The sequence below is a fragment of the Podarcis raffonei genome, chromosome Z (genome assembly GCF_027172205.1).
Source record: "Podarcis raffonei isolate rPodRaf1 chromosome Z, rPodRaf1.pri, whole genome shotgun sequence".
Classification (NCBI taxonomy): Eukaryota; Metazoa; Chordata; class Lepidosauria; order Squamata; family Lacertidae; genus Podarcis; species Podarcis raffonei.
The window spans coordinates 12960948-12979352 of record NC_070621.1 but is presented as its reverse complement, the minus strand read 5'-3'; the positions used below and the strand labels follow the sequence as shown (position 1 = coordinate 12979352).

Here is an 18405-nt window from a genome sequence, read left to right as displayed (position 1 = left end):
AATCAATTTCAGCTTCCTCAAACCCAAATGGTACATGATTTAAATATAAAAGCTAAGCTTCCTAGGCAGGAATGTATGGACAACTAAGTGACATCCATGGGGGGGGGAATGAAAGCTCTACCACATAGTAGCAGTAGGTTATTTTTATAAAAAAAAACCTGGCAGAGAGAATGTGTGTGGGTGTGCATAATGTATGTGTTTGGATGTATAGGCAGAAGAGGGTGCAGCCCACTCCCATTAAAATCCATTGCTAATTATTCTAACCATCCAAGAACTTTATTTTGAAAGAGCAGCAGGCACTTTACATGAAACCAACTTCATACTCAGCCCACTTAGTCTCAACTATGTACAAAAAGCTCTCTTGCATAATAAAACCCTTTTCCAACCCCCAAAACAAGGTATTCTCATTTTGCATCTGACATAACAGCTCCCCACCCCGCCCCATCCCAAAATCCCAAATAATTGTTAAATTTAAATTAATGTCTCACTCACCCACACACACTTGGCTAGAGCAATAGCTGTTCTGGAAGCAGGTGCTTGCACATAAATGGGCTGCCCCCACTTCCCTTCACAACACAGACTCCCCTCCCAGCTCCTGCCTTGATAGTCAGAAAACAAGAATACATAAAACTGCCCCACCACCACCACCACCTCTGTTAAAGGACACTGTTCCAAGAGAGGAAGGAGGGACACCCCCGCCTGCCACATACACACACAGTATTTCAGTAGATTGTGGTTCCTAGAAGAGTGGACCAAAGTATCGGTGTAGCCAGTACTTCTTCCTGACTCCAACAGAGTTCTTGGTGTCTCAATTCCAGAGAACATAAAGTCTTTTAAACAGTTTTTCGTGCAGTCAGGACTCTGACTATGGAGCCTAGGCCACCTACTGCTAATGCCTGCAACAGGAAGAGAAAGAAAAGTTAGTTTATGGGCCAGTTCAAGCCCACCCCAGCAAATGAGGCAGTGAATGATAAGCATTTGTGCTCACCCAATCTGCAGAATCTCTAAAAAAGGTACACCACCTCCTCATGTAAAACCAGTTAATTTTATGGGCTGACTAACCAGGCTGTATCAATCTCTCTCGCTATTTCTTTTTTCTTTTCTTTTTTGAGGTGGGGGGGAAGAGAAGAACCCATCAGTTTTCTGCTGACTTTAATGTTGCTTTTTTATGTGGAGTTCACTGATTCCCCCCTATTGTTAGCCCTTTGGCTCTATGAATCCCTTTACCCCAGCCAGGCCAGGCAATAAGATAGGGAGAATGCTGTGCTTGAATAGATGAGGATGGGAGCTTCTGCTAGTCTTCATTCTGAGTCTTCTGTGCACATGGGATGGGGAAACCATAAGCAAGGCTAGCCTCCATAACCCTACAGTTGTAATGGCTTTGGGCAGGTGCAGCTTCTGGAAGCTGTGAGAAACCGCAGCACAAGGCAGGCTTCTTTTCTTTGCACTTACAGCCCTGCAGAGTGGTGCAAACAATGGTGCCCAAGCTAGGCACTGTACCAAACCTCTCTTGGAAACACCTTGCTGCTCTGAGCCTGGCAGGCCACACAGAAACTCTTCTTTCTAAGCTATCTGATTTCACAAACTCCACACTCCCATCCCCGCCACATCAGCCCACTTTGGGCATAAGCTGTCGTTTCCATTGGAAACGAAAGCAAGCAGAAACAGGTTTTATGTTGTCATGAGAACACAAAAGTCGTCCGTCCCCAACCCGCCCACTGGTACATCTGCACCTCTTGAGAGGCAAGTATTGAGTATCGCTGCACTGCCAACCCTGGAAAAGTCACTAACAGACTGGTACAACATTTATGTCTTTCTTGCCATCAACTCTAATTTTGTATGTTGCATTTTCATCCCTCCATAGATTACACTTCTCAAGAGCCCCTCCCCTGCCTCGCCCCAATCCTCATCCTCTTGCAGGCAAGAGTGTTTTGTACAGGTGGGCAGTGTCAGGTCACTGGCCCTTCAAGAATAGACCCGACCTGCTGAACCACGTGGATTAGGACCTCCAAGCTGGGAGAGAAATCACCTACCTTTTCATGCCACTGGAGTAGTATTGCACTGCTATTTTCTGTTGGCTTTTCAAATCCTTTATAAATGTACTTCATTAACAAGTCAATGCCGTTGCTGTCTAAGGAGTTCACAGCCTGCTCAATCTCGCTGCCTCTAAAGGAGGTCAGAACCTTCAGCACCACTTCCTGGGCCCGCTCCTGGAGAGACAGGCAACAAGAGAAGAATAAGACCGCAAATACAACCCAACCGACACCAGCTGTTTCCCAGGAACTCACTTAACAGCAAAGACAGGATCCGGAAACAAGTCTTTTCATATTACCAAAAACACACTAGATCAGTCTTTCCCAAAGGGGTCACTATTAACCTTATGGGGTCAACAGGGCAGTGAATGAAGATCTAGAGATAAAAAAAAAGGCGGAAGGGTGGAAAAGAAGTTTAGGAGGTAGAGTTGGGAAGATTTAATTAGGAGCTATGAACCTCAGAAATAAAGCACAGAGTGCATCTCCCTTGTCAACAGTACTGTACTACAGTACTATCTTTTACATTTTATGATACCTAGTAATGGTGATTAATGACTAATAAATGTTGATTAAAGGAGGAATGCTCAGAACCTTCTCTGCCGGAAAAGATACCCTTAGCTTGGTGAGCTTTTGGTTGACTGCTGTTATATTGGTGGTAGCCACTGCTATTTTTCTAGCAAAACAGGGGCTAGAACTCACCATGAACTTATAATGGCAATAGTGCCCACCTGAGAGGTGCCAGAATTGAGTTCTGGCGAGGTCTGGCTGAAAAAAAAGCCCTGGTAGTAGCAGGACATTGGGAAGAACCATGCTACCAATATGTTGGAGCTGTGGCATCAGGAAGCGGTGGAAGATGGCATTTATGAAGATATACGGAGTAGCTTCATTACTTACACTACCACATATAAGCGTAACTGTAACACAATCTCTGGAAAGATGTTCTTGGAAGGATTTAAGATGACTCTTGTTCTTCCTCTTCAAGGCAATGTGGAATTTGTTTATGTAATACATTTTTGATGGCTTGTGGTTTTTTTAAAAAGAGCAATACAAAAAATGGGGTGCCCCCAGCCAGGCACTGGTGAGCAATTAGGGAGACAGGCACTTACATTCTAGTGTTTGTAACCAGAAGGTCTCCAGATTCTAAGCATTTCTGATTATCAAAACAATGACTTTCTCCAGGATTCAACTTACCTTTGCTGCATGGTTCTTTGTGTTGACAGGAGAATTCTGTAAAGCCGCATGGAAAGCTCTGAGCATATCACCTGTGCAGCCACATAAGTCAAGGAACTAAAGCAGGGGTGTCAAACTCAAATTCATCGGGGGCCGCATCAGCAGTTTGGTCACCCTCAAAGGGCCGGTTGTATCTGTAGGACTATGTGTCCACTCAATATAAAAACAAGTGGAGGTTTCCTGAATGCATGTAAAGTGAAGTTTTCCTGTGTAGAACGGCCGGCGCCGCTAGAGGGCTGACGTTCTCTGGCTTGTAGGCTGCCGCGCATGCACTAGAGAGGTGGCTTTCTTGTGTCAAAAAAAAAAGCGATAATAAGAGGTGAAGGCTGGTGGCCGGAGGCGGCTACATGGGCCACATGACGAGGTCTGGCGGGCCTTGTGTTTGACACCCGTGAACTAAAGCAACTGAGCTGACCCACACAACACACACAAAACCAGCACCCTGTACCAGGCCTGGAAATTTAACCAGGGTCTCTCAGCACTCGCTGCACAGTGACACATTAGCTAGACCCAAGGACATCAATTTGGGCACTGACCAACCCTGATGAAACCCAACCATTACCAGGCAGCCTACAATTCCCTCTAGTAAAGGAAATGCTGACGACCTGGCTTCTGCCACTACAATCCCTAATTCACCAGTTACAGAAACGGGATTCTGTTGAGTGTGTGTGAGGCAGGCAAAGATGCCCCACAAGGCACTTCATTTATCAAGCAAATAAAGGAAAAACATTGACGCTGGAACCAGACGCTGGAACTTGCTCCCCTCTCCCATGCGATGAACATTATTTAGTGCCTTTCATTTTTTGTTGCCCTGAAATTACTCCACAAGGAGTCCATTAGAATCTCCATCACACAAAGCGTCACTGATTGCAAGGAAGGCCTCCTTCCGTGCCAAGGTCAATCTCCTCTACACTTATTAAAAGAAACTTCACATTATAGTTGACAGGAAACCCTTTATCATCCAAAGCAGAAGCGACAGAGCCATCAGATCAAGGAAACCTGATGTCTCAGACATCCTTGGAACTTATCAGTATAACTCTCCCATTATTACAACAAATCTGATTTTGTTAATCTTTCTCCTTAAAGCTTCTTTAAAATGATAATAATATTATGTTCTACTTATGCGGCTGCCAGGATACCAAGGAATCAGGAAAGACACCAAGGGAACAGTAGACAAAAAGGCTGCATTTATTATTAAATCTCCACAAACACACTAAAGATTAAAAGTGCCCCTTATTTTTTATGGTTGCCTTTACTTAGCTGAAATGAGTAAGACTGATCTCACAGCAGCAGCGAGCTGGTGTTACCAGTGGCTGCAAGGAATTTAAACCCATACAAAGTTCAAACCTTTCACTAAAATGAATTAGGGCTGCTAAACTTGCAAAGACCCGTCTACACACACAAACACATGTTTCCACCACATACACACACAAAAAAGAAAGAAAACTAAACAGCCTGCAACCAGTCTGATGGATGGCACACATATAAGAGGACTTCCAGCCTTGAAACCAGTGAGCAAGTAGCAGCCTACACAACAACTAAGGCTTTTTGGTTTTTTTTTGCCTTTCAGGGAAGCAGTCTCAAATGTCCATTCAGCTGAATGGTGGTGGGAGATGGACTAGGGCACACACTCACTTTCCTCAAATATACCCAGCACCCCACATGAACATCACAACTCCCAATTTAAAAGTAGCTACAAGAAACTGAAGACTGCTCAACCTTCTTAGTTGGTCTTAGGCGTCTAACTAGAACATTTGCAGCTAAACAGTAGCAAGAAAGTAAGTGATTTCCTCAATATGCATGAGGCAGTTGCTAAGGGGAGTCCCACTGCCTACCTATGCAATCTTCTCAACTACCTGATACCTGTTTCTTCTCAACACTCTTTTAACCAACACAGGATCTTTCAAATTTTCTTGTACTGTTGTTTCTCACAAAACAAGTAAAGCTACCATAGAAACATTTTGAGCAAGGTGCTAAAGGTCAGGTTTCAGAACACCAGTTTGGAAGATTAAATTCGAGGTTTTAAAATAGCAAATACACAACCCTACTCCTCAGCACCACAGTTCTAATTCACTGTCACATCCCAGTACACAGACCAGTTTTGCTGGGAGACCAGGAATTCCTTCAATCTAATCACCAAAGTTATACACTGCAAATGAATTTGCAGGCAAGGGTGGAAGCGAAAACCTTTGGTTACAGTAAGTGGTAAAGAATTTTTTGTACAGACTAAATGAGACAAGACATCCAAATATGCTAGCAGCACAGAAAAAGCCTGTGTGACCTATGCATGTTACAGCATTCAAATTTAAAAGGCATTGACCTCTTAATAAAAGGAACAATCTGGGTTATGTCCCTCGGTGGTTGGCAGCAGAGTTATTCTGATCATCTTTATACCAGTTTAACTCTATTCATTCATTGAAAAGTTGCAAAAAACAGCAGGGAGTTGAATATTCTTTTCCTTCATAGGAACTCTCAATGGTTTGATTTAATTCACCAGTAATGGTGATTTCACAACTTGGCAAATCCTGAAAGAACAGCACCCAAAGTGTCTTGTTTCATTGACTAAGGGATGAAGAATAGACCCTAAAGCACCCACAACATTCACCTAGTGTTAGAAACTCAGATATATAAACTAGGCACCAAATGGCTCCTTAAACCAAGGTTTCTGTCTCCAAAACGGAATGTCTAGTTGCCATTTTGGGGCAAGATATCTCAGAAGTCTTATTTTTCAGTTTTGGACTGACTATGATTGATTGATTATCAGTTAAATATCTGGCTAGTTTAGAGGACAACCTTGAGCTAGGTTAAAAGCCTTGAGAACTTAAAGAAGAAAAGTCACTTGATCCAGGGACAGTCAACATATGTATTGGCCTCTTCCTATCTCTTTTATTAATGGTGATATGGACCATTCATAACATAAGAATATTCTTCACAACTGTGAGCAGGGCAGTGGGGTGGGGTAAGTGAAGACAAGCTACAATTAATTATAACATTGTTCACTGCTTCACCTCAGGCTGCACAGAAAAAGCATTTTGGTTCCTGAAATTCATTCTGATTGTGCAGATAAAATATAACTGATAGAATTCTACAGGATGTGGTATTGGTGTGTGAAAACAGTCAAGAGCCAATGATCCCCAGGCGTGCACCTCCAGGTGGTGAAGATGTCAGGTAGCAAGTGGCCAACAGGCAGGTGCAAAATGCAGGTGGCTAATTTCAAACACTACAACACTACCCTCACCGGCAGCAAACCCATGTTTTTCAAACTTCACACCTCTACAGGGAATACCTTCTATGCAGATCTGTCTGCGAAAGAACCCCATTCATATCTGGTGCAGAATACATTTGCATTGCAGATAATCCTAAAGGTTACTGCACTGTAACCATGCACTGCATCACTGTAGCCCCACAAAAACCTAAGGCTGTACATTGCAGGGGAAGATAGTTTGTTAGTTAACCAATCTTTCAGGAAGCACCCCCACCCCCAAATTACTAATCTTGTGGAGGGGCTCCTGGAACCCCAGAAATAAGAGTTTGTAAACCACAGCTTTAAGCAACAAAATGAGAAGGAGTGAAAAAACAATCATGTTGATTTGTAATTCTTGTTATCTACAAGGATGCAGTTAACTTTGGATTTCAGACTCTGGCATAACTAACAGCTACCTAAAAATTAAAAAGACACCTATCCAAAGCAGGAACCCAAGCTCTGGAAATTGCTTTCATACAGAGTTCACAGGACTTCCTTCAGCCAAGCAGAAATATGCTTCTACCAATTGCACAGCCTACTCTCAGCAAAGAATAACAATATTTAAGTGCAGAGACTAGTGTGTTCCATTTAACCAAGAGAACAACTTATGGAAATCCAATGGCAAAGGAGATGAAAGGTAGAGAAAGCCAAGAGGTGCCACACCTGGGAGAGTCATCATTAGAAGCATGAACAATACTGTTTCAAAGCATCTCATCTTGAGAATCTCAAAGCATTTAACACTTCTGTTCATAATTCTGCCATTGTGAGTCACATCCCCTTCATCTCATAAAGCTTATACTTCTGAATCTATGGGCTTATTCTTGCTGGAAAGATACACATGCCAACTACTGAGAGCAAGCAAGCAAGCAGCTAGGACAAACCCAGCAGCAAATATACTGCTTGAACCCACGAAAGAGCTGATAATACTATTGATTCTGTAACATGCTGGCCTTTCCTGTCTTTTGTAGTGCGTCAGCTGTCACTGTCCTCCTTGGAATATTACAGACGGTACAAGGTCACACTTTAAATACATTATTTCAGTCTCTCAGCAAGCACTGTCCAAGACAGAGCTGCATCAATTCAGCTCTGGTTACATTTCAACATCTTTTTTTGGAGCAAAAGCACACACTCATATTTTAACATCTTTCTTTCTCTCCTGGAAATGACAGAAGCAATAGCTTCCTGACCTGTTGGTCTCTGAACTGGACTTTCTGCTCCTCATTCCAGAAAGCACAGGCTCCCATTTCACCATTAGGCACAGGCAGGGCCACATTTGCCAATTCCGGCTGGCACGAACAAGCCCGCCCCTGTCACCAGCACCCTTCAGAGATCCAGTAAGGCAAGTGCCTTCTTGCCAAACCTGATTCCATGCATGACGGAAGCATGCCTCACGACCCTTACGCATGTTTTTAATTGCTTACACACTGTGGAAAGCCGCGGGGTAGGGCTAACCTCATACCATGGTGGCCTGCCCTGCAACATCACCTGGTCTCTCTACACACTCGTAACCCTTCCCCAACAGAGCCTGTTCAGATGCACACACACCCATTTTTCAGACAGTGTTTCTGCAGGTATCTGAAGCTCCTCGGATCATTCACACAATTTTCCAGACCCAAGCTGCCCCTCCTTGTAATGACTAGACACGAATGGCTACAATCAGCAACCACTACAAGTAAAGCAACTTCCAGAAGGCTACAGGCATTAAGGACCAACCCTTAAGACAGTTCCTTCACTAGAGGCTGCTTCACCCTACCCTGGGCGATTTTCAAATGCCAGCTCCATCCATACCCCTCCCTTTTCAGCCTCTGCCTTCTTAAAAAAGGATGAGCACCCCTGAGGACTACCCAGACCCTCTGATGGAAGAAAAACATGGTTATTATGAAGTCCATTACAGTGTTACCTTGGTTTAAGAACTTAATTCGTTCTGGAGGTCCGTTCTTAACCTGAAACTGTTCTTAACCTGAGGTACCACTTTAGCTAATGGGGCCTCCTGCTGCCACCACGCCACCACCACGCAATTTCTGTTCTCATCCTGAAGCAAAGTTCTTAACCCAAGGTACTATTTCTGGGTTGGTGGAGTCTGTATCCTGAAGTGTCTGTAACCTGAGGTACCATTGTACTAGGTAAAGGAGGACTCCCTCCCCCCACTAAATGAAATCATAGGAAGCTAAGGGTTGTGCACAACTAAGTTCTGCTCAGAGCAGACCCACTGAAATGAATGAACCAAGAGTGACATGCACATCAGTTTCAATGGGTGTAGGACTAACACTGGATAGAACTCTAGCTATCTTATTGGACAAAAGGAGAGACAGTGTTTGGATGTGAAGCAAATTCTGACAGTATAGGCCAATGCCAAAAGGGGAAAGTCAGAGATGAGGTGTTTAGGAGAATGAATATGTTCTCAAGGCTTTCCAGAGTTTCACAGTAGGGTAAATGGCTAACTACGCACTTGCCTGATCTTGCAAAGTCTACATTCCTCCTCAGTGACAGTTGCTCGAAGAGAGAGAATGATAAGCAGTGAAGTGGACAGAAATATTCCAGGGAGGGGGGAGAAATAAAAGAATGGTGCCTTCTCCATAAAAGCAGCTACAACAAGAGATACAACCAACTCCTTAGAATCGATCAGGGAAGGAAAGATCAGGCAGAGGAGGACAATCTAGCACAGTTGCCTTCAAACAGTCAGTACCCATTACTGAGTCCATTATTCTCTGTACTGTCCACACTGACTTGCAGCAGATATCCAGGATTTCAAACTGGGTTCCATCCTAGTCCTACCTAGAGATGTCAGGGGGGAAATATCAGACACTTTGCATGCAAACCAAAGACTACCACTGAGCTACAGTCCTTCCCCTATATGGTAAAAAACATTATGAGGTGCCCCCTCAATTCACATTGCGCTTAAAGGAGAATCCCTGTTCTGGATAAAATTTATGTTTTTTCACAGATTAATACAAAGACAATGGGAAGGAGGAAGAGAAGAAGTGGGAAAGATGAAAAGCACCCAGGCACATGGGGAGAAAAGGGTTTAAAAAGAATGCCCCACGAAATAGAGCAGGGAAGAGAATAGAGATGAGAAGTAATGGCCCATATGGGAGAAGAGGGGGAAAGGTGGGCAGCAGAGAAATGCCCCAAAGCACACTGGGGAGAGAGTAGCAGGAAATGAAGGCACTGAGGCACACAGAGACAAAAGTGGGCAAAAACAAAGGGATCTCCAAAAGAGTACGGGTGTGTGTGGGGGGGAATAGAGGGAGGCTAAAGAGAAGCAATGCCCAAGGCACACAGGGAAAAAAGAATAAGGCAGCTTCCTACGTTCCTTTTTTATTTAGCAGTCCTTGCTTAAACAACAGAACATTAGCTTTGCATGCAGAAGGGCCCTAGCTGGATCTTCAACAGCATCCCCAAGTAAGGATGGGAGAGATCCCCCTGCCTCAAACCCTATTAGAGAGCTGCTGCCAGTCCGTGCGGGCAACACTGAACTAGGCGGACTGGCTCTGTATTAGGCAGCTTCCAGGGCTCCTATTTAAAAGCACATCTTTATTCAGCACTAGCATTTCACTTTATCTCTAACGGGGGTGGACCACAGCTGAGTGGCACAGCACATGCTTTGCACGCGAAAGGTCTCCAGTTCAATCCCCAACGGCATCTCTAGGGAGGGTTGGAAGACAGACAGACAGACGACAGAGACACACACACACCCCCCACCCCGCTGCCTGAAACCCTGGAAGGGCGCCTTGCCAGTCAAGGGTGGGCGACATCGAGGGGCCTCCGGGGTCGCTCGCTCGGGCCGAGAAAGGATATTGCCGCAGCGCCGCCTCCACCTCCGGGCCGGCTCCTCCCTCCGCCTCCGCCGCGCTGGCCCCGCTCCCCGCATCGGCGCCGTCGGGCTCTTCCACGAAGCGGTTCTCGTCGAACTGATCGATGTCGAGGCGGCGGAAGCGCGAGGAGAGCGAGCTCCGCGCCATAGCTGAGCCGGACGGCAGCCGGGCGCTCTCCCGAGGCGCCGCCGCCACAGCCACGCACGCCGCCGCCGCCGAGGCTACACTTCCCTCCTCAGGACAGCACTGCCCGGAAAAGGAAACCCCGCCCTCCCGCCTGCCAGGGCGAGGGCGGGGCCGACTGACAGGCGCGGTCAACCCACCCTCTGGGCGGGGCCTGGCCTGCGGCGAGGGCGGAGGGCGAGAAAGAGTGAGGAGGAGAAGCTCCCGTTCGGTCTGCGTCACTCCGCCTCGAGCCGGTCTTACCCACGTGACCTCACAACGCAACCACCTTCCCCGCCTCCCCGCTCGGAGCATCTTTTTTTTTCCGCTCTCGTCCCTTTCCATAGCTGTCAACCTTCCCTTTTTTTGCGGGAAATTCCCTTATTCCAGCGCAGTTTCCCGCTGCTATCCCGGATTGTTAGATATCCCGTAGACTGTCCCCGGGATAGGTGAGGCTACTGATCCCTTATTTTCAAATCCGAAAGTTGACAGCCATGCCCCCTTTCCTTCAGTGCCACTTCGATTTGAGATTCGAATTAAAAGTGCACCTTTTAAATAAAGATGCATATGCGTGTCCGCGGCCTCAATTCATAAACCACAATGCGGTTTTGTTAATCTGCCTAATCTCTTAATATAAACAGCTACGAGAACCTGATTCACTTTCACCTCAATTCACTCCGGTTTCTCTGTTGAACTTTGGCCCTTTTCAAAATGGCCAACACCCAGGTCAATTTACCTCGGTCCAATTCAACTTCAATTCATTTCACATTTTGCTTGTTTCAATTTCCCTCCAATCAGCTTCATTATTTTTTTTTTTAAATCCAGCCAGTCTGCTTTGTTTTCAGTGCATCATATTGCAAATCCCTGGGCAGGAGGCTGGGGAGGCAGGGGAATTACTGCAGGTCTAGGAAGCTGGTCAAGTCAGTTTCATTTCAAGGGGCCTACAAAACAAGTACAGTGGACGCTCCGGTTGTGAACGTGATCCGCGCGGGAGGCATGTTCGCAACCTGCAGCACCACATCTGTGCACGCGCAGATTGCGATTTGGCACTTATGCGCAAAGTGTGATTTAATGTTCCTGCACATAGGTGAGTGCCGAACCCTGGATGTAACCCATTCCGGTACTTCCGGGGTTCGGCACATCCGTAACCTGAAAACGCACAACCTGAAGCGTCTGTAAGTTGAGGTATGACTGTACTGTTACACTTCAGTCTCTCAAATCACTCAGTGTACATCTACATTAAAAAAAATTATAATCAAGCTTGGCAAATTATTTACAACAAATGCTAGATTATGGTTGCTTCCAGACAAAGGGGAGTTATTGCACAAATGGATTGTTTGGATCCTATTTTTGTGAGCATGTGACTGGGACACTAGTGTCCTCACATTCCAGTTTCTAAGTCATTCATATTCATTGCTATTCTGCCATTTGCCATCCACACCAGTGGCAAGAGCTTGATGGAATACCGTATTTTTCGCTCTATAGGACGCACTTTTTCCCCTCCAAAAATGAAGGGGAAATGTGTGTGCGTCCTATGGAGCGAATGCAGGCTCCCTGGCTTCAGCGATAGCAAGGCAAAGCCTCCGAAGCCTGCGCTCCGGAGGCTTTGCGTTGCTTCCGCTGAAGCCAGGAGAGTCTGCTCTTTGAGGCTGGCGGTGGGGAAAGCAGCGCTTCCCCCATCGCCAGCCCCAGAGGATGGGGGGCAGCAGGAAGGCGCGCAACGCCTTCCCGCTACTCTCCAACCCGGGTTGGAGGCTGGCGGTGGGGAAAGCAGCGCTTCCCCCATCGCCAGCCCCAGAGATTATGGGGCAGCGGGAAGGCATGCGACGCCTTCCCGCTACTCTCCAACCCGGGTTGGAGGCTGGCGGTGGGGAAAGCAGCGCTTCCCCCATCGCCAGCCCCAGAGATTGGGGGGCAGCGGGAAGGCAGCGATGCCTTCCCGCTACTCTCCAACCCGGGTTGGAGGCTGGCGGTGGGGAAAGCAGCGCTTCCCCCATCGCCAGCCCCAGAGATTGGGGGGCAGCGGGAAGGCAGCGATGCCTTCCCGCTACTCTCCAACCCGGGTTGGAGGCTGGCGGTGGGGAAAGCAGCGCTTCCCCCATCGCCAGCCCCAGAGATTGGGGGGTAGTGGGAAGGCAGCGATGCCTTCCCGCTACTCTCCAACCCGGGTTGGAGGCTGGCGGTGGGGAAAGCAGGGCTTCCCCCATCGCCAGCCCCAGAGGATGGGGGGCAGCAGGAAGGCGCGCAACGCCTTCCCGCTACTCTCCAACCCGGCTTCGAGGCTGGCGGTGGGGAAAAAAGCGCTTCCCCCATTGCCAGCCCCAGAGATTGGGGGGCAGCGGGAAGGCGTGCGACGCCTTCCCGCTACTCTCCAACCCTCCTGTGGGCTTTTGGGGGAGATGGGGGAATTCCCCCACCTCCCGCAAAAGCAGGCAAAAGCCAGGCGCTCTTTAAAGGGGCTCCGTGGCTTCTGCTGGCTTTTCTAGGAGGTGGGGGAATTCCCCCACCTCCTAGAAAAGCCCGCAGGAGCCGCGCACCCTTTAAAGAGCGAGCGGCTCTTGGGGGCTTTTCCCCAGGGAGGGAGAAGGGACTGACTGGCCGAGTCAGTCCCTTCTCCCTCCTGCGGGCTTTTGCGGGAGATGGGGGAATTCCCCCACCTCCCGCAAAAGCAGGCAAAAGCCGTGCGCTCTTTAAAGGGGCTACACGGCTTTGCTGGCTTTTCTAGGAATTCCCCCACCTCCTAGAAAAGCCCGCAGGAGCCGCACAGCCTTTAAAGAGCCAGCGGTTCTTGGGGGCTTTTCCCCAAGGAGGGAGAAGGGACTGACGGGCCGTTTCAGTCCCTTCTCCCTCCTGGTCGAAAAGCCCGCAGGAGTCACGCGGGGCTCCTGTGGGCTTTTGCGGGAGGTGGGGGAATTCTGCCACCTCCCGCAAAAGCAGGGAGAAGGTCTTGGAGTAGCGCACAGGCTGCGTGCAGCCTGTCCACTGCTCCCAGAGCTGGGGGGGGGAATCATATTTTTTCCTTGATTTCCCCCCCTGAAAACTACGTGCGTCCTATGGTCCGGTGCGTCCAATCGTGCGAAAAATACGGTATATTCATGCTGTTTGGGATTACTTCCCATCTTAATCACTCCTCCGCTATATTTTTTCATTCTTGGAGCATGGGCAGGTATTACTGCATCTGCGTGTGTGCGGACTCTTTTTAAAAAATCCACAGGAAGAAGAGCAAACATTGCTAGTCCATAGTTATGTTTCAGAATGGGGGGAAATTAAGGCATATATTTTTTGTAGGTAGTGTGAGGGCAATATCCATTTCCACTGTGTTTTTCAAAAGAAATATTCAGGTCTTGAACAAGAGTGCTCTCAATATGCTGCTTAGCGGGCACAGATTGCAATATCCAAAAAATATTAAGAAGCTGTAGGCTTCCATTAAAGTACAATCTCACACCCCACACCTTTAAAACAATCAACAAAACATCAGTAAAATACTTAAATTATCATAAAGAAGTATTGTGCAAAACCTCCCTATTAAAAAAAACCCCATATTAGTCATTATGTACTGTAATTACAGTTTCTTGTGTACACCCACACACATTTACACTGTGAAGATGTTGAGAAAACAGCTGCTTCAAACTGGGTTGTCCATAGGATCCTAATGACAATAACTCGGTAGCTACAATTTTAAAAGTTATTATTGTGGCGTTTGCCCGTTCGTTTGAAAATGTCTGTATGGGGGAGAGAAAGGGTTAACAGGCAGACCAATAGAAAAGCCAGAGGCGGAGCCTACCTGCTTATAAAAGGACTCAGCCTGAGGTTTGGGTTAGTTTTGGTTGGTTGGGAAAGGCAGTTGGGAAAGCAGTTGGCAGTTGGAAATAGAGAGACAGTTAGTGCAGTTGGTTCTTATGTGAGGAGAGGTAGAAGAGTTAGAGACAGGATAAAATAAGACTAAGAAGGTAAAGAGTAACAAGGTTTTGAATGCAGTTAAAGTTTATTTGTGTTTGCAATAAACTACACTCTTCTTTGTTAACTTAAGAACCTGACTGAGACTAAGTGATTTACTGGGGAGACCCTGGTTGATGGCAGCGGATTAGTGGTGTACGTGAGACAACCGGGGGCTCTGTATGAATGCCACAATTATAAAGGACATTACAAGCATCACAGGAGATATACAGCAACATAAATCATTTGCAGTATTGTACAAGTGAAAATGGAAGTTAGTAATTGACTTCAATCCAGAAAGCCCCAGAAAATACTCCAACCTACCCCAAACTCCTGCATATTTTATTCTATATTCTATCTGCACAGGCTTTCCTTGAACCATAAGCTCACTCTTATTACTGAATTTCTGTTTTCATAATACTGTTTATATCCAACTAAGTTCGACTTAAGAGTAGAAGCAGCAAGTAGTAGGTCCCTTGCGTGGAAGAGATGGAAAATTCTTTGGGTGACAGAGAGAAGGTGGAACTACTCAGCATTTACTTTACCTCAGTCTTCACCCAAAAGGAAAACTGTGCCCAAACTGGCGATAAAAAAATAAGCAATGCAAGGAGAGAGCTGTAGCCCAAAATAGGAGTAAATGTGGTAAGGGAACACCTAATTTAAATGAATTCCGATCTTCAGGGTTTGAGGAGCTGCATCCAAGGGTACTAAAAGAGCTTGCGGATGTAATCTCAGTGTCTATGACAGGGGCCTGGGGGCCAGATCCGGCCCAATCACCTTCTCAATATGGCCCACAGACGGTCTGGGAATCAGCATGTATTTACATGAGTAGAATGTGTCCTTTTATTTAAATCTCTGGGATATTTGAGGGGCATAGGAATTCGTTCATTCCCCCCCCCCCCATATAGCTTGGCCCACCACATGGTCTGAGGAATGGTGGGCCGGCCCACGGCTGAAAAAGGTTGTTGACCCCTGGTCTATAATCTTTGAGAACTCTTGGAGAACAGGTGAGGTCCCTGCAGACTGGAGGGCAAATGTTGTCTCAATCTTCAAAAAGGGCGAGAAATAAGTCCCTGGTACTGTAATTGCCAACCGGTCAGCTTGACGTCAATACCAGGAAAGGTCCTACAACAGATAATTAATTATACAGTGGTACAGGTATGACTGTATGGTCAATCTGTGAACACCTAGAAAAGGGTGCTGTTATTACTAAGACCCAGCATGAGTTTCTCAAAACAACTAATGCGATACAAATCTGTTTTTTATATATAGAGTGGACCCTTTAGTTCCATACCGCTCGGGATACGTTAACTTTCGTGTTATGAACATGGCAAACCCGGAAGTGTATACTTCCAGGTTTCGCCCCGTGCATTTGCGCAGAAGCGCTCTGCGTGCCGCACATGTGTGCAGAAGCGCTCAATCATGTTGCGTGCAGAAGCGGTGCCTCTGCCTACAGACTTTTTGGGTTGCAGACGGACCCCTGAATCAAATTTAATTTGTATCTGGAGGGTCCACTGTAGTTATAAGCTTGGTGGTTCATGGGGATGTTGTGAACATAGTTTATCTTGATTTCAGTAAGTGTTTTGACAAAGTCCCCCATGATATTCTTGTGAAGCTGGTAAAATGTGGACTGTACAAGGTAACTGTTAGGTGTATTTGTAGCTGTTTGATTGACGGAAACCAAAGAATGATCACTGACATTTCCTCATCATCCTGGAAAAAAATGTTAAATGGGGTACTGCAGGGTTCTGTCCTGGGCCCATTCTTTTTCAACATCGTTACAGTCATACCTCGGGTTACAAATGCTGCGGGTTGTGCGTTTTCGGGTTGCTGACCATGTCAAAACCAAAAGTACCGGAACGGGTTACTTCCAGGTTTCGGCGCTCGCGCAGAAGCACAAATTGACATCACGCACATGCGCAGAAGCGCGTCACACACAGACGCGGTGCTGTGGGTTGCAAACATGCCTCCTGCACAAATCACGTTTGCAACCTGAGGTATGACTGTAAACAACCTTAACAGACTGGAGAACTGGGCCCAAATTAACAAATCAGTTTCAATAGGAACAAATGTAAGGTTCTAAACTTAGGCAAGAAGAACCAACTGCACAAGTATACGATGGAGGACACCTGGCTTACTAGCAGTATCTGTGAATAGGATCTAGGGGTCTTAGTAGACCACAAGTTTAACATGAGTCAGCAGTGTAGTGTGTTGCAGCAGCAAATCAAGCTAATATGATTCTAGGCTTCATCAACAGTAGTGTCCCAATCAACAGAAATCAGACCACACCTGCAGTACTGTGACCAGTTCTGGGAACCACAAGTAAAAAAGGATATTAACAATCTGATCATGTGCGGGGGACGATGAACCAAACCTTATGAGGAATAGATGAGAGAATTGGGTATGTTTTGCCTGGTAAAGAGGAAACTGAGAAGAGATATGATAGCCATCTTCAAATAGCTGAAGGATTGTCATATAGAGGAAGCTTGTTTTATCCTGCTTGTGTCTAGGGCATGAACCAATGGATTCAAGTTGCAAGAAAGGAGATTTCAACTGAACATCAGGAAGAACCTTCTGAGAGTAAGAGCTAATGAACAGTGGAACAGACTCCCATGAGAAGTGGTGAACTCTCCTTCCTTAAAGGTTTCTAAGAGTTTGGATGGTGATCTGCCAAGTATAATCTTGCTGAGATTCCTGCATTGCAGAGAGTTGGACTACATGACCATCAGGGTCCCTTCTATTCTGATTCTACAATTTTATGATTCTAAGACACATTGAAATTAAGGAACCCACATTGATTAAGAGAGCTAACTTTGGATACATCTGTTTTTAGGATACTGTTTATTGTTGTATTTTTGTATACCACTTAAAGAGAAGTTTAAATATTTAGCAGTTTAAGAAAGGCTTTTAAATAAATTTTAAAATATATTGACACAGGGAATACGATTAAAACAGCAGTCCACAATGCAGAGCAGGGCTCTACTGTTAAGAAGCCATGTATATTATGTGGAGTTGGCAAAGCTGACAGACAGACTTCAGGAAAAGGACAATAAGGATTTTGAAAAAGAGTGGGAACCCTTTATATTATATTTGCAGAAACAAAGAAAGACTATTGACTTGATGGTAGGACTTTCACAATTTTATGGATAGAGAACAAATAATGTAATAAAAGGAAAAATATATTTGTAGATGCGGGAGGCAATGGAAGACAGGAGTGCCTGGCGTGCTCTGGTCCATGGGGTCACAAAGAGTCGGACACGACTAAACGACAACAATATTTGTAGAAAATAGCAGAATATAATAATGAGGATAATAAATCAGAAATGGAAGTTGAGGGAAATCCAAAAGGAGGGAGGGAGAGATGTCATGTAAACTGTATGTTATATTTGTAAAGAGAAAAAAGAAAATTAATTTATTTTTTTTTAAAAAGAAGAAGCTATGTATAGGTCCTGTAAGCACACAGCCATGCATCCTTGTTACCAGGATCAATATCTCATCTCTATCTCATATACTGAATTGTTCACTTAAGCGGAAGTCATAGATATTTTCCACAGCTGTTAGCTCATCAGTGTTGATGAGAGGCAAGCTGAGAAGTACAGCAGAGAAGCAAAAGGTCACACACATAAATAGGCAGTGTCAAGGTAACCATAAAAACCGACTTATGAAAGAGGAGTTGGTCCATCTGCAAAAACAGCTTGACCACATTTGTAGAATTAGTGGATTTGGTGTAGCTAAGGTAACTTTGTCATTTGAAAAATATTTGTAAAAGCAATATAAAGTGAATATTTATACTGTGTGCTTGAATACTTGTATCTTGGTTGAATTTGAACATCTACTGATGTGATACCAGGAAAGGCTATTAACAAGGAGGAAATTGGAAATCGAAAGTGTGGGCATTCTCCAGTGAGAGCAAAAAGCACACGATTGAAACAAAAGCAAACTCCGGCATAGAAGTATTTCTACCAAATGTTTTAGACAAGCTCTC

General features: G+C 45.7%; 1 protein-coding gene across 1 annotated transcript; it reads right to left on the bottom strand.

Annotated features, from left to right (window-relative positions):
• Positions 1-151: 151 nt before the first annotated feature.
• On the bottom strand, positions 152-10576 carry ARPC5L (actin related protein 2/3 complex subunit 5 like). The gene is made up of 4 exons (XM_053374387.1): positions 10306-10576; positions 3225-3297; positions 2034-2210; positions 152-896 (listed from the first exon to the last, which is right to left on the bottom strand). Exons 1-4 carry the CDS (start codon positions 10467-10469, stop codon positions 834-836), a joined length of 477 nt encoding a protein of 158 aa, XP_053230362.1. The 5' UTR covers positions 10470-10576; the 3' UTR covers positions 152-833.
• Between the last annotated feature and the right edge of the window lie 7829 nt (positions 10577-18405).

What these genes read in the sequence shown, in the direction of transcription:
- ARPC5L (XM_053374387.1), bottom strand. Translation starts at nt 10,469, where the DNA reads ATGGCGCGGAGCTCGCTCTCCTCGCGCTTCCGCCGCCTCGACATCGAT. An exon ending in CAAAGAACCATGCAGCAAAG is followed by an intron (nt 2,211 to 3,224) that starts GTAAGTTGAATC and finishes CTGTCTCTCCAG; the next exon opens with GAGCGGGCCCAGGAAGTGGT. An exon ending in TACTCCAGTGGCATGAAAAG is followed by an intron (nt 897 to 2,033) that starts GTAGGTGATTTC and finishes TTCCTGTTGCAG; the next exon opens with GCATTAGCAGTAGGTGGCCT.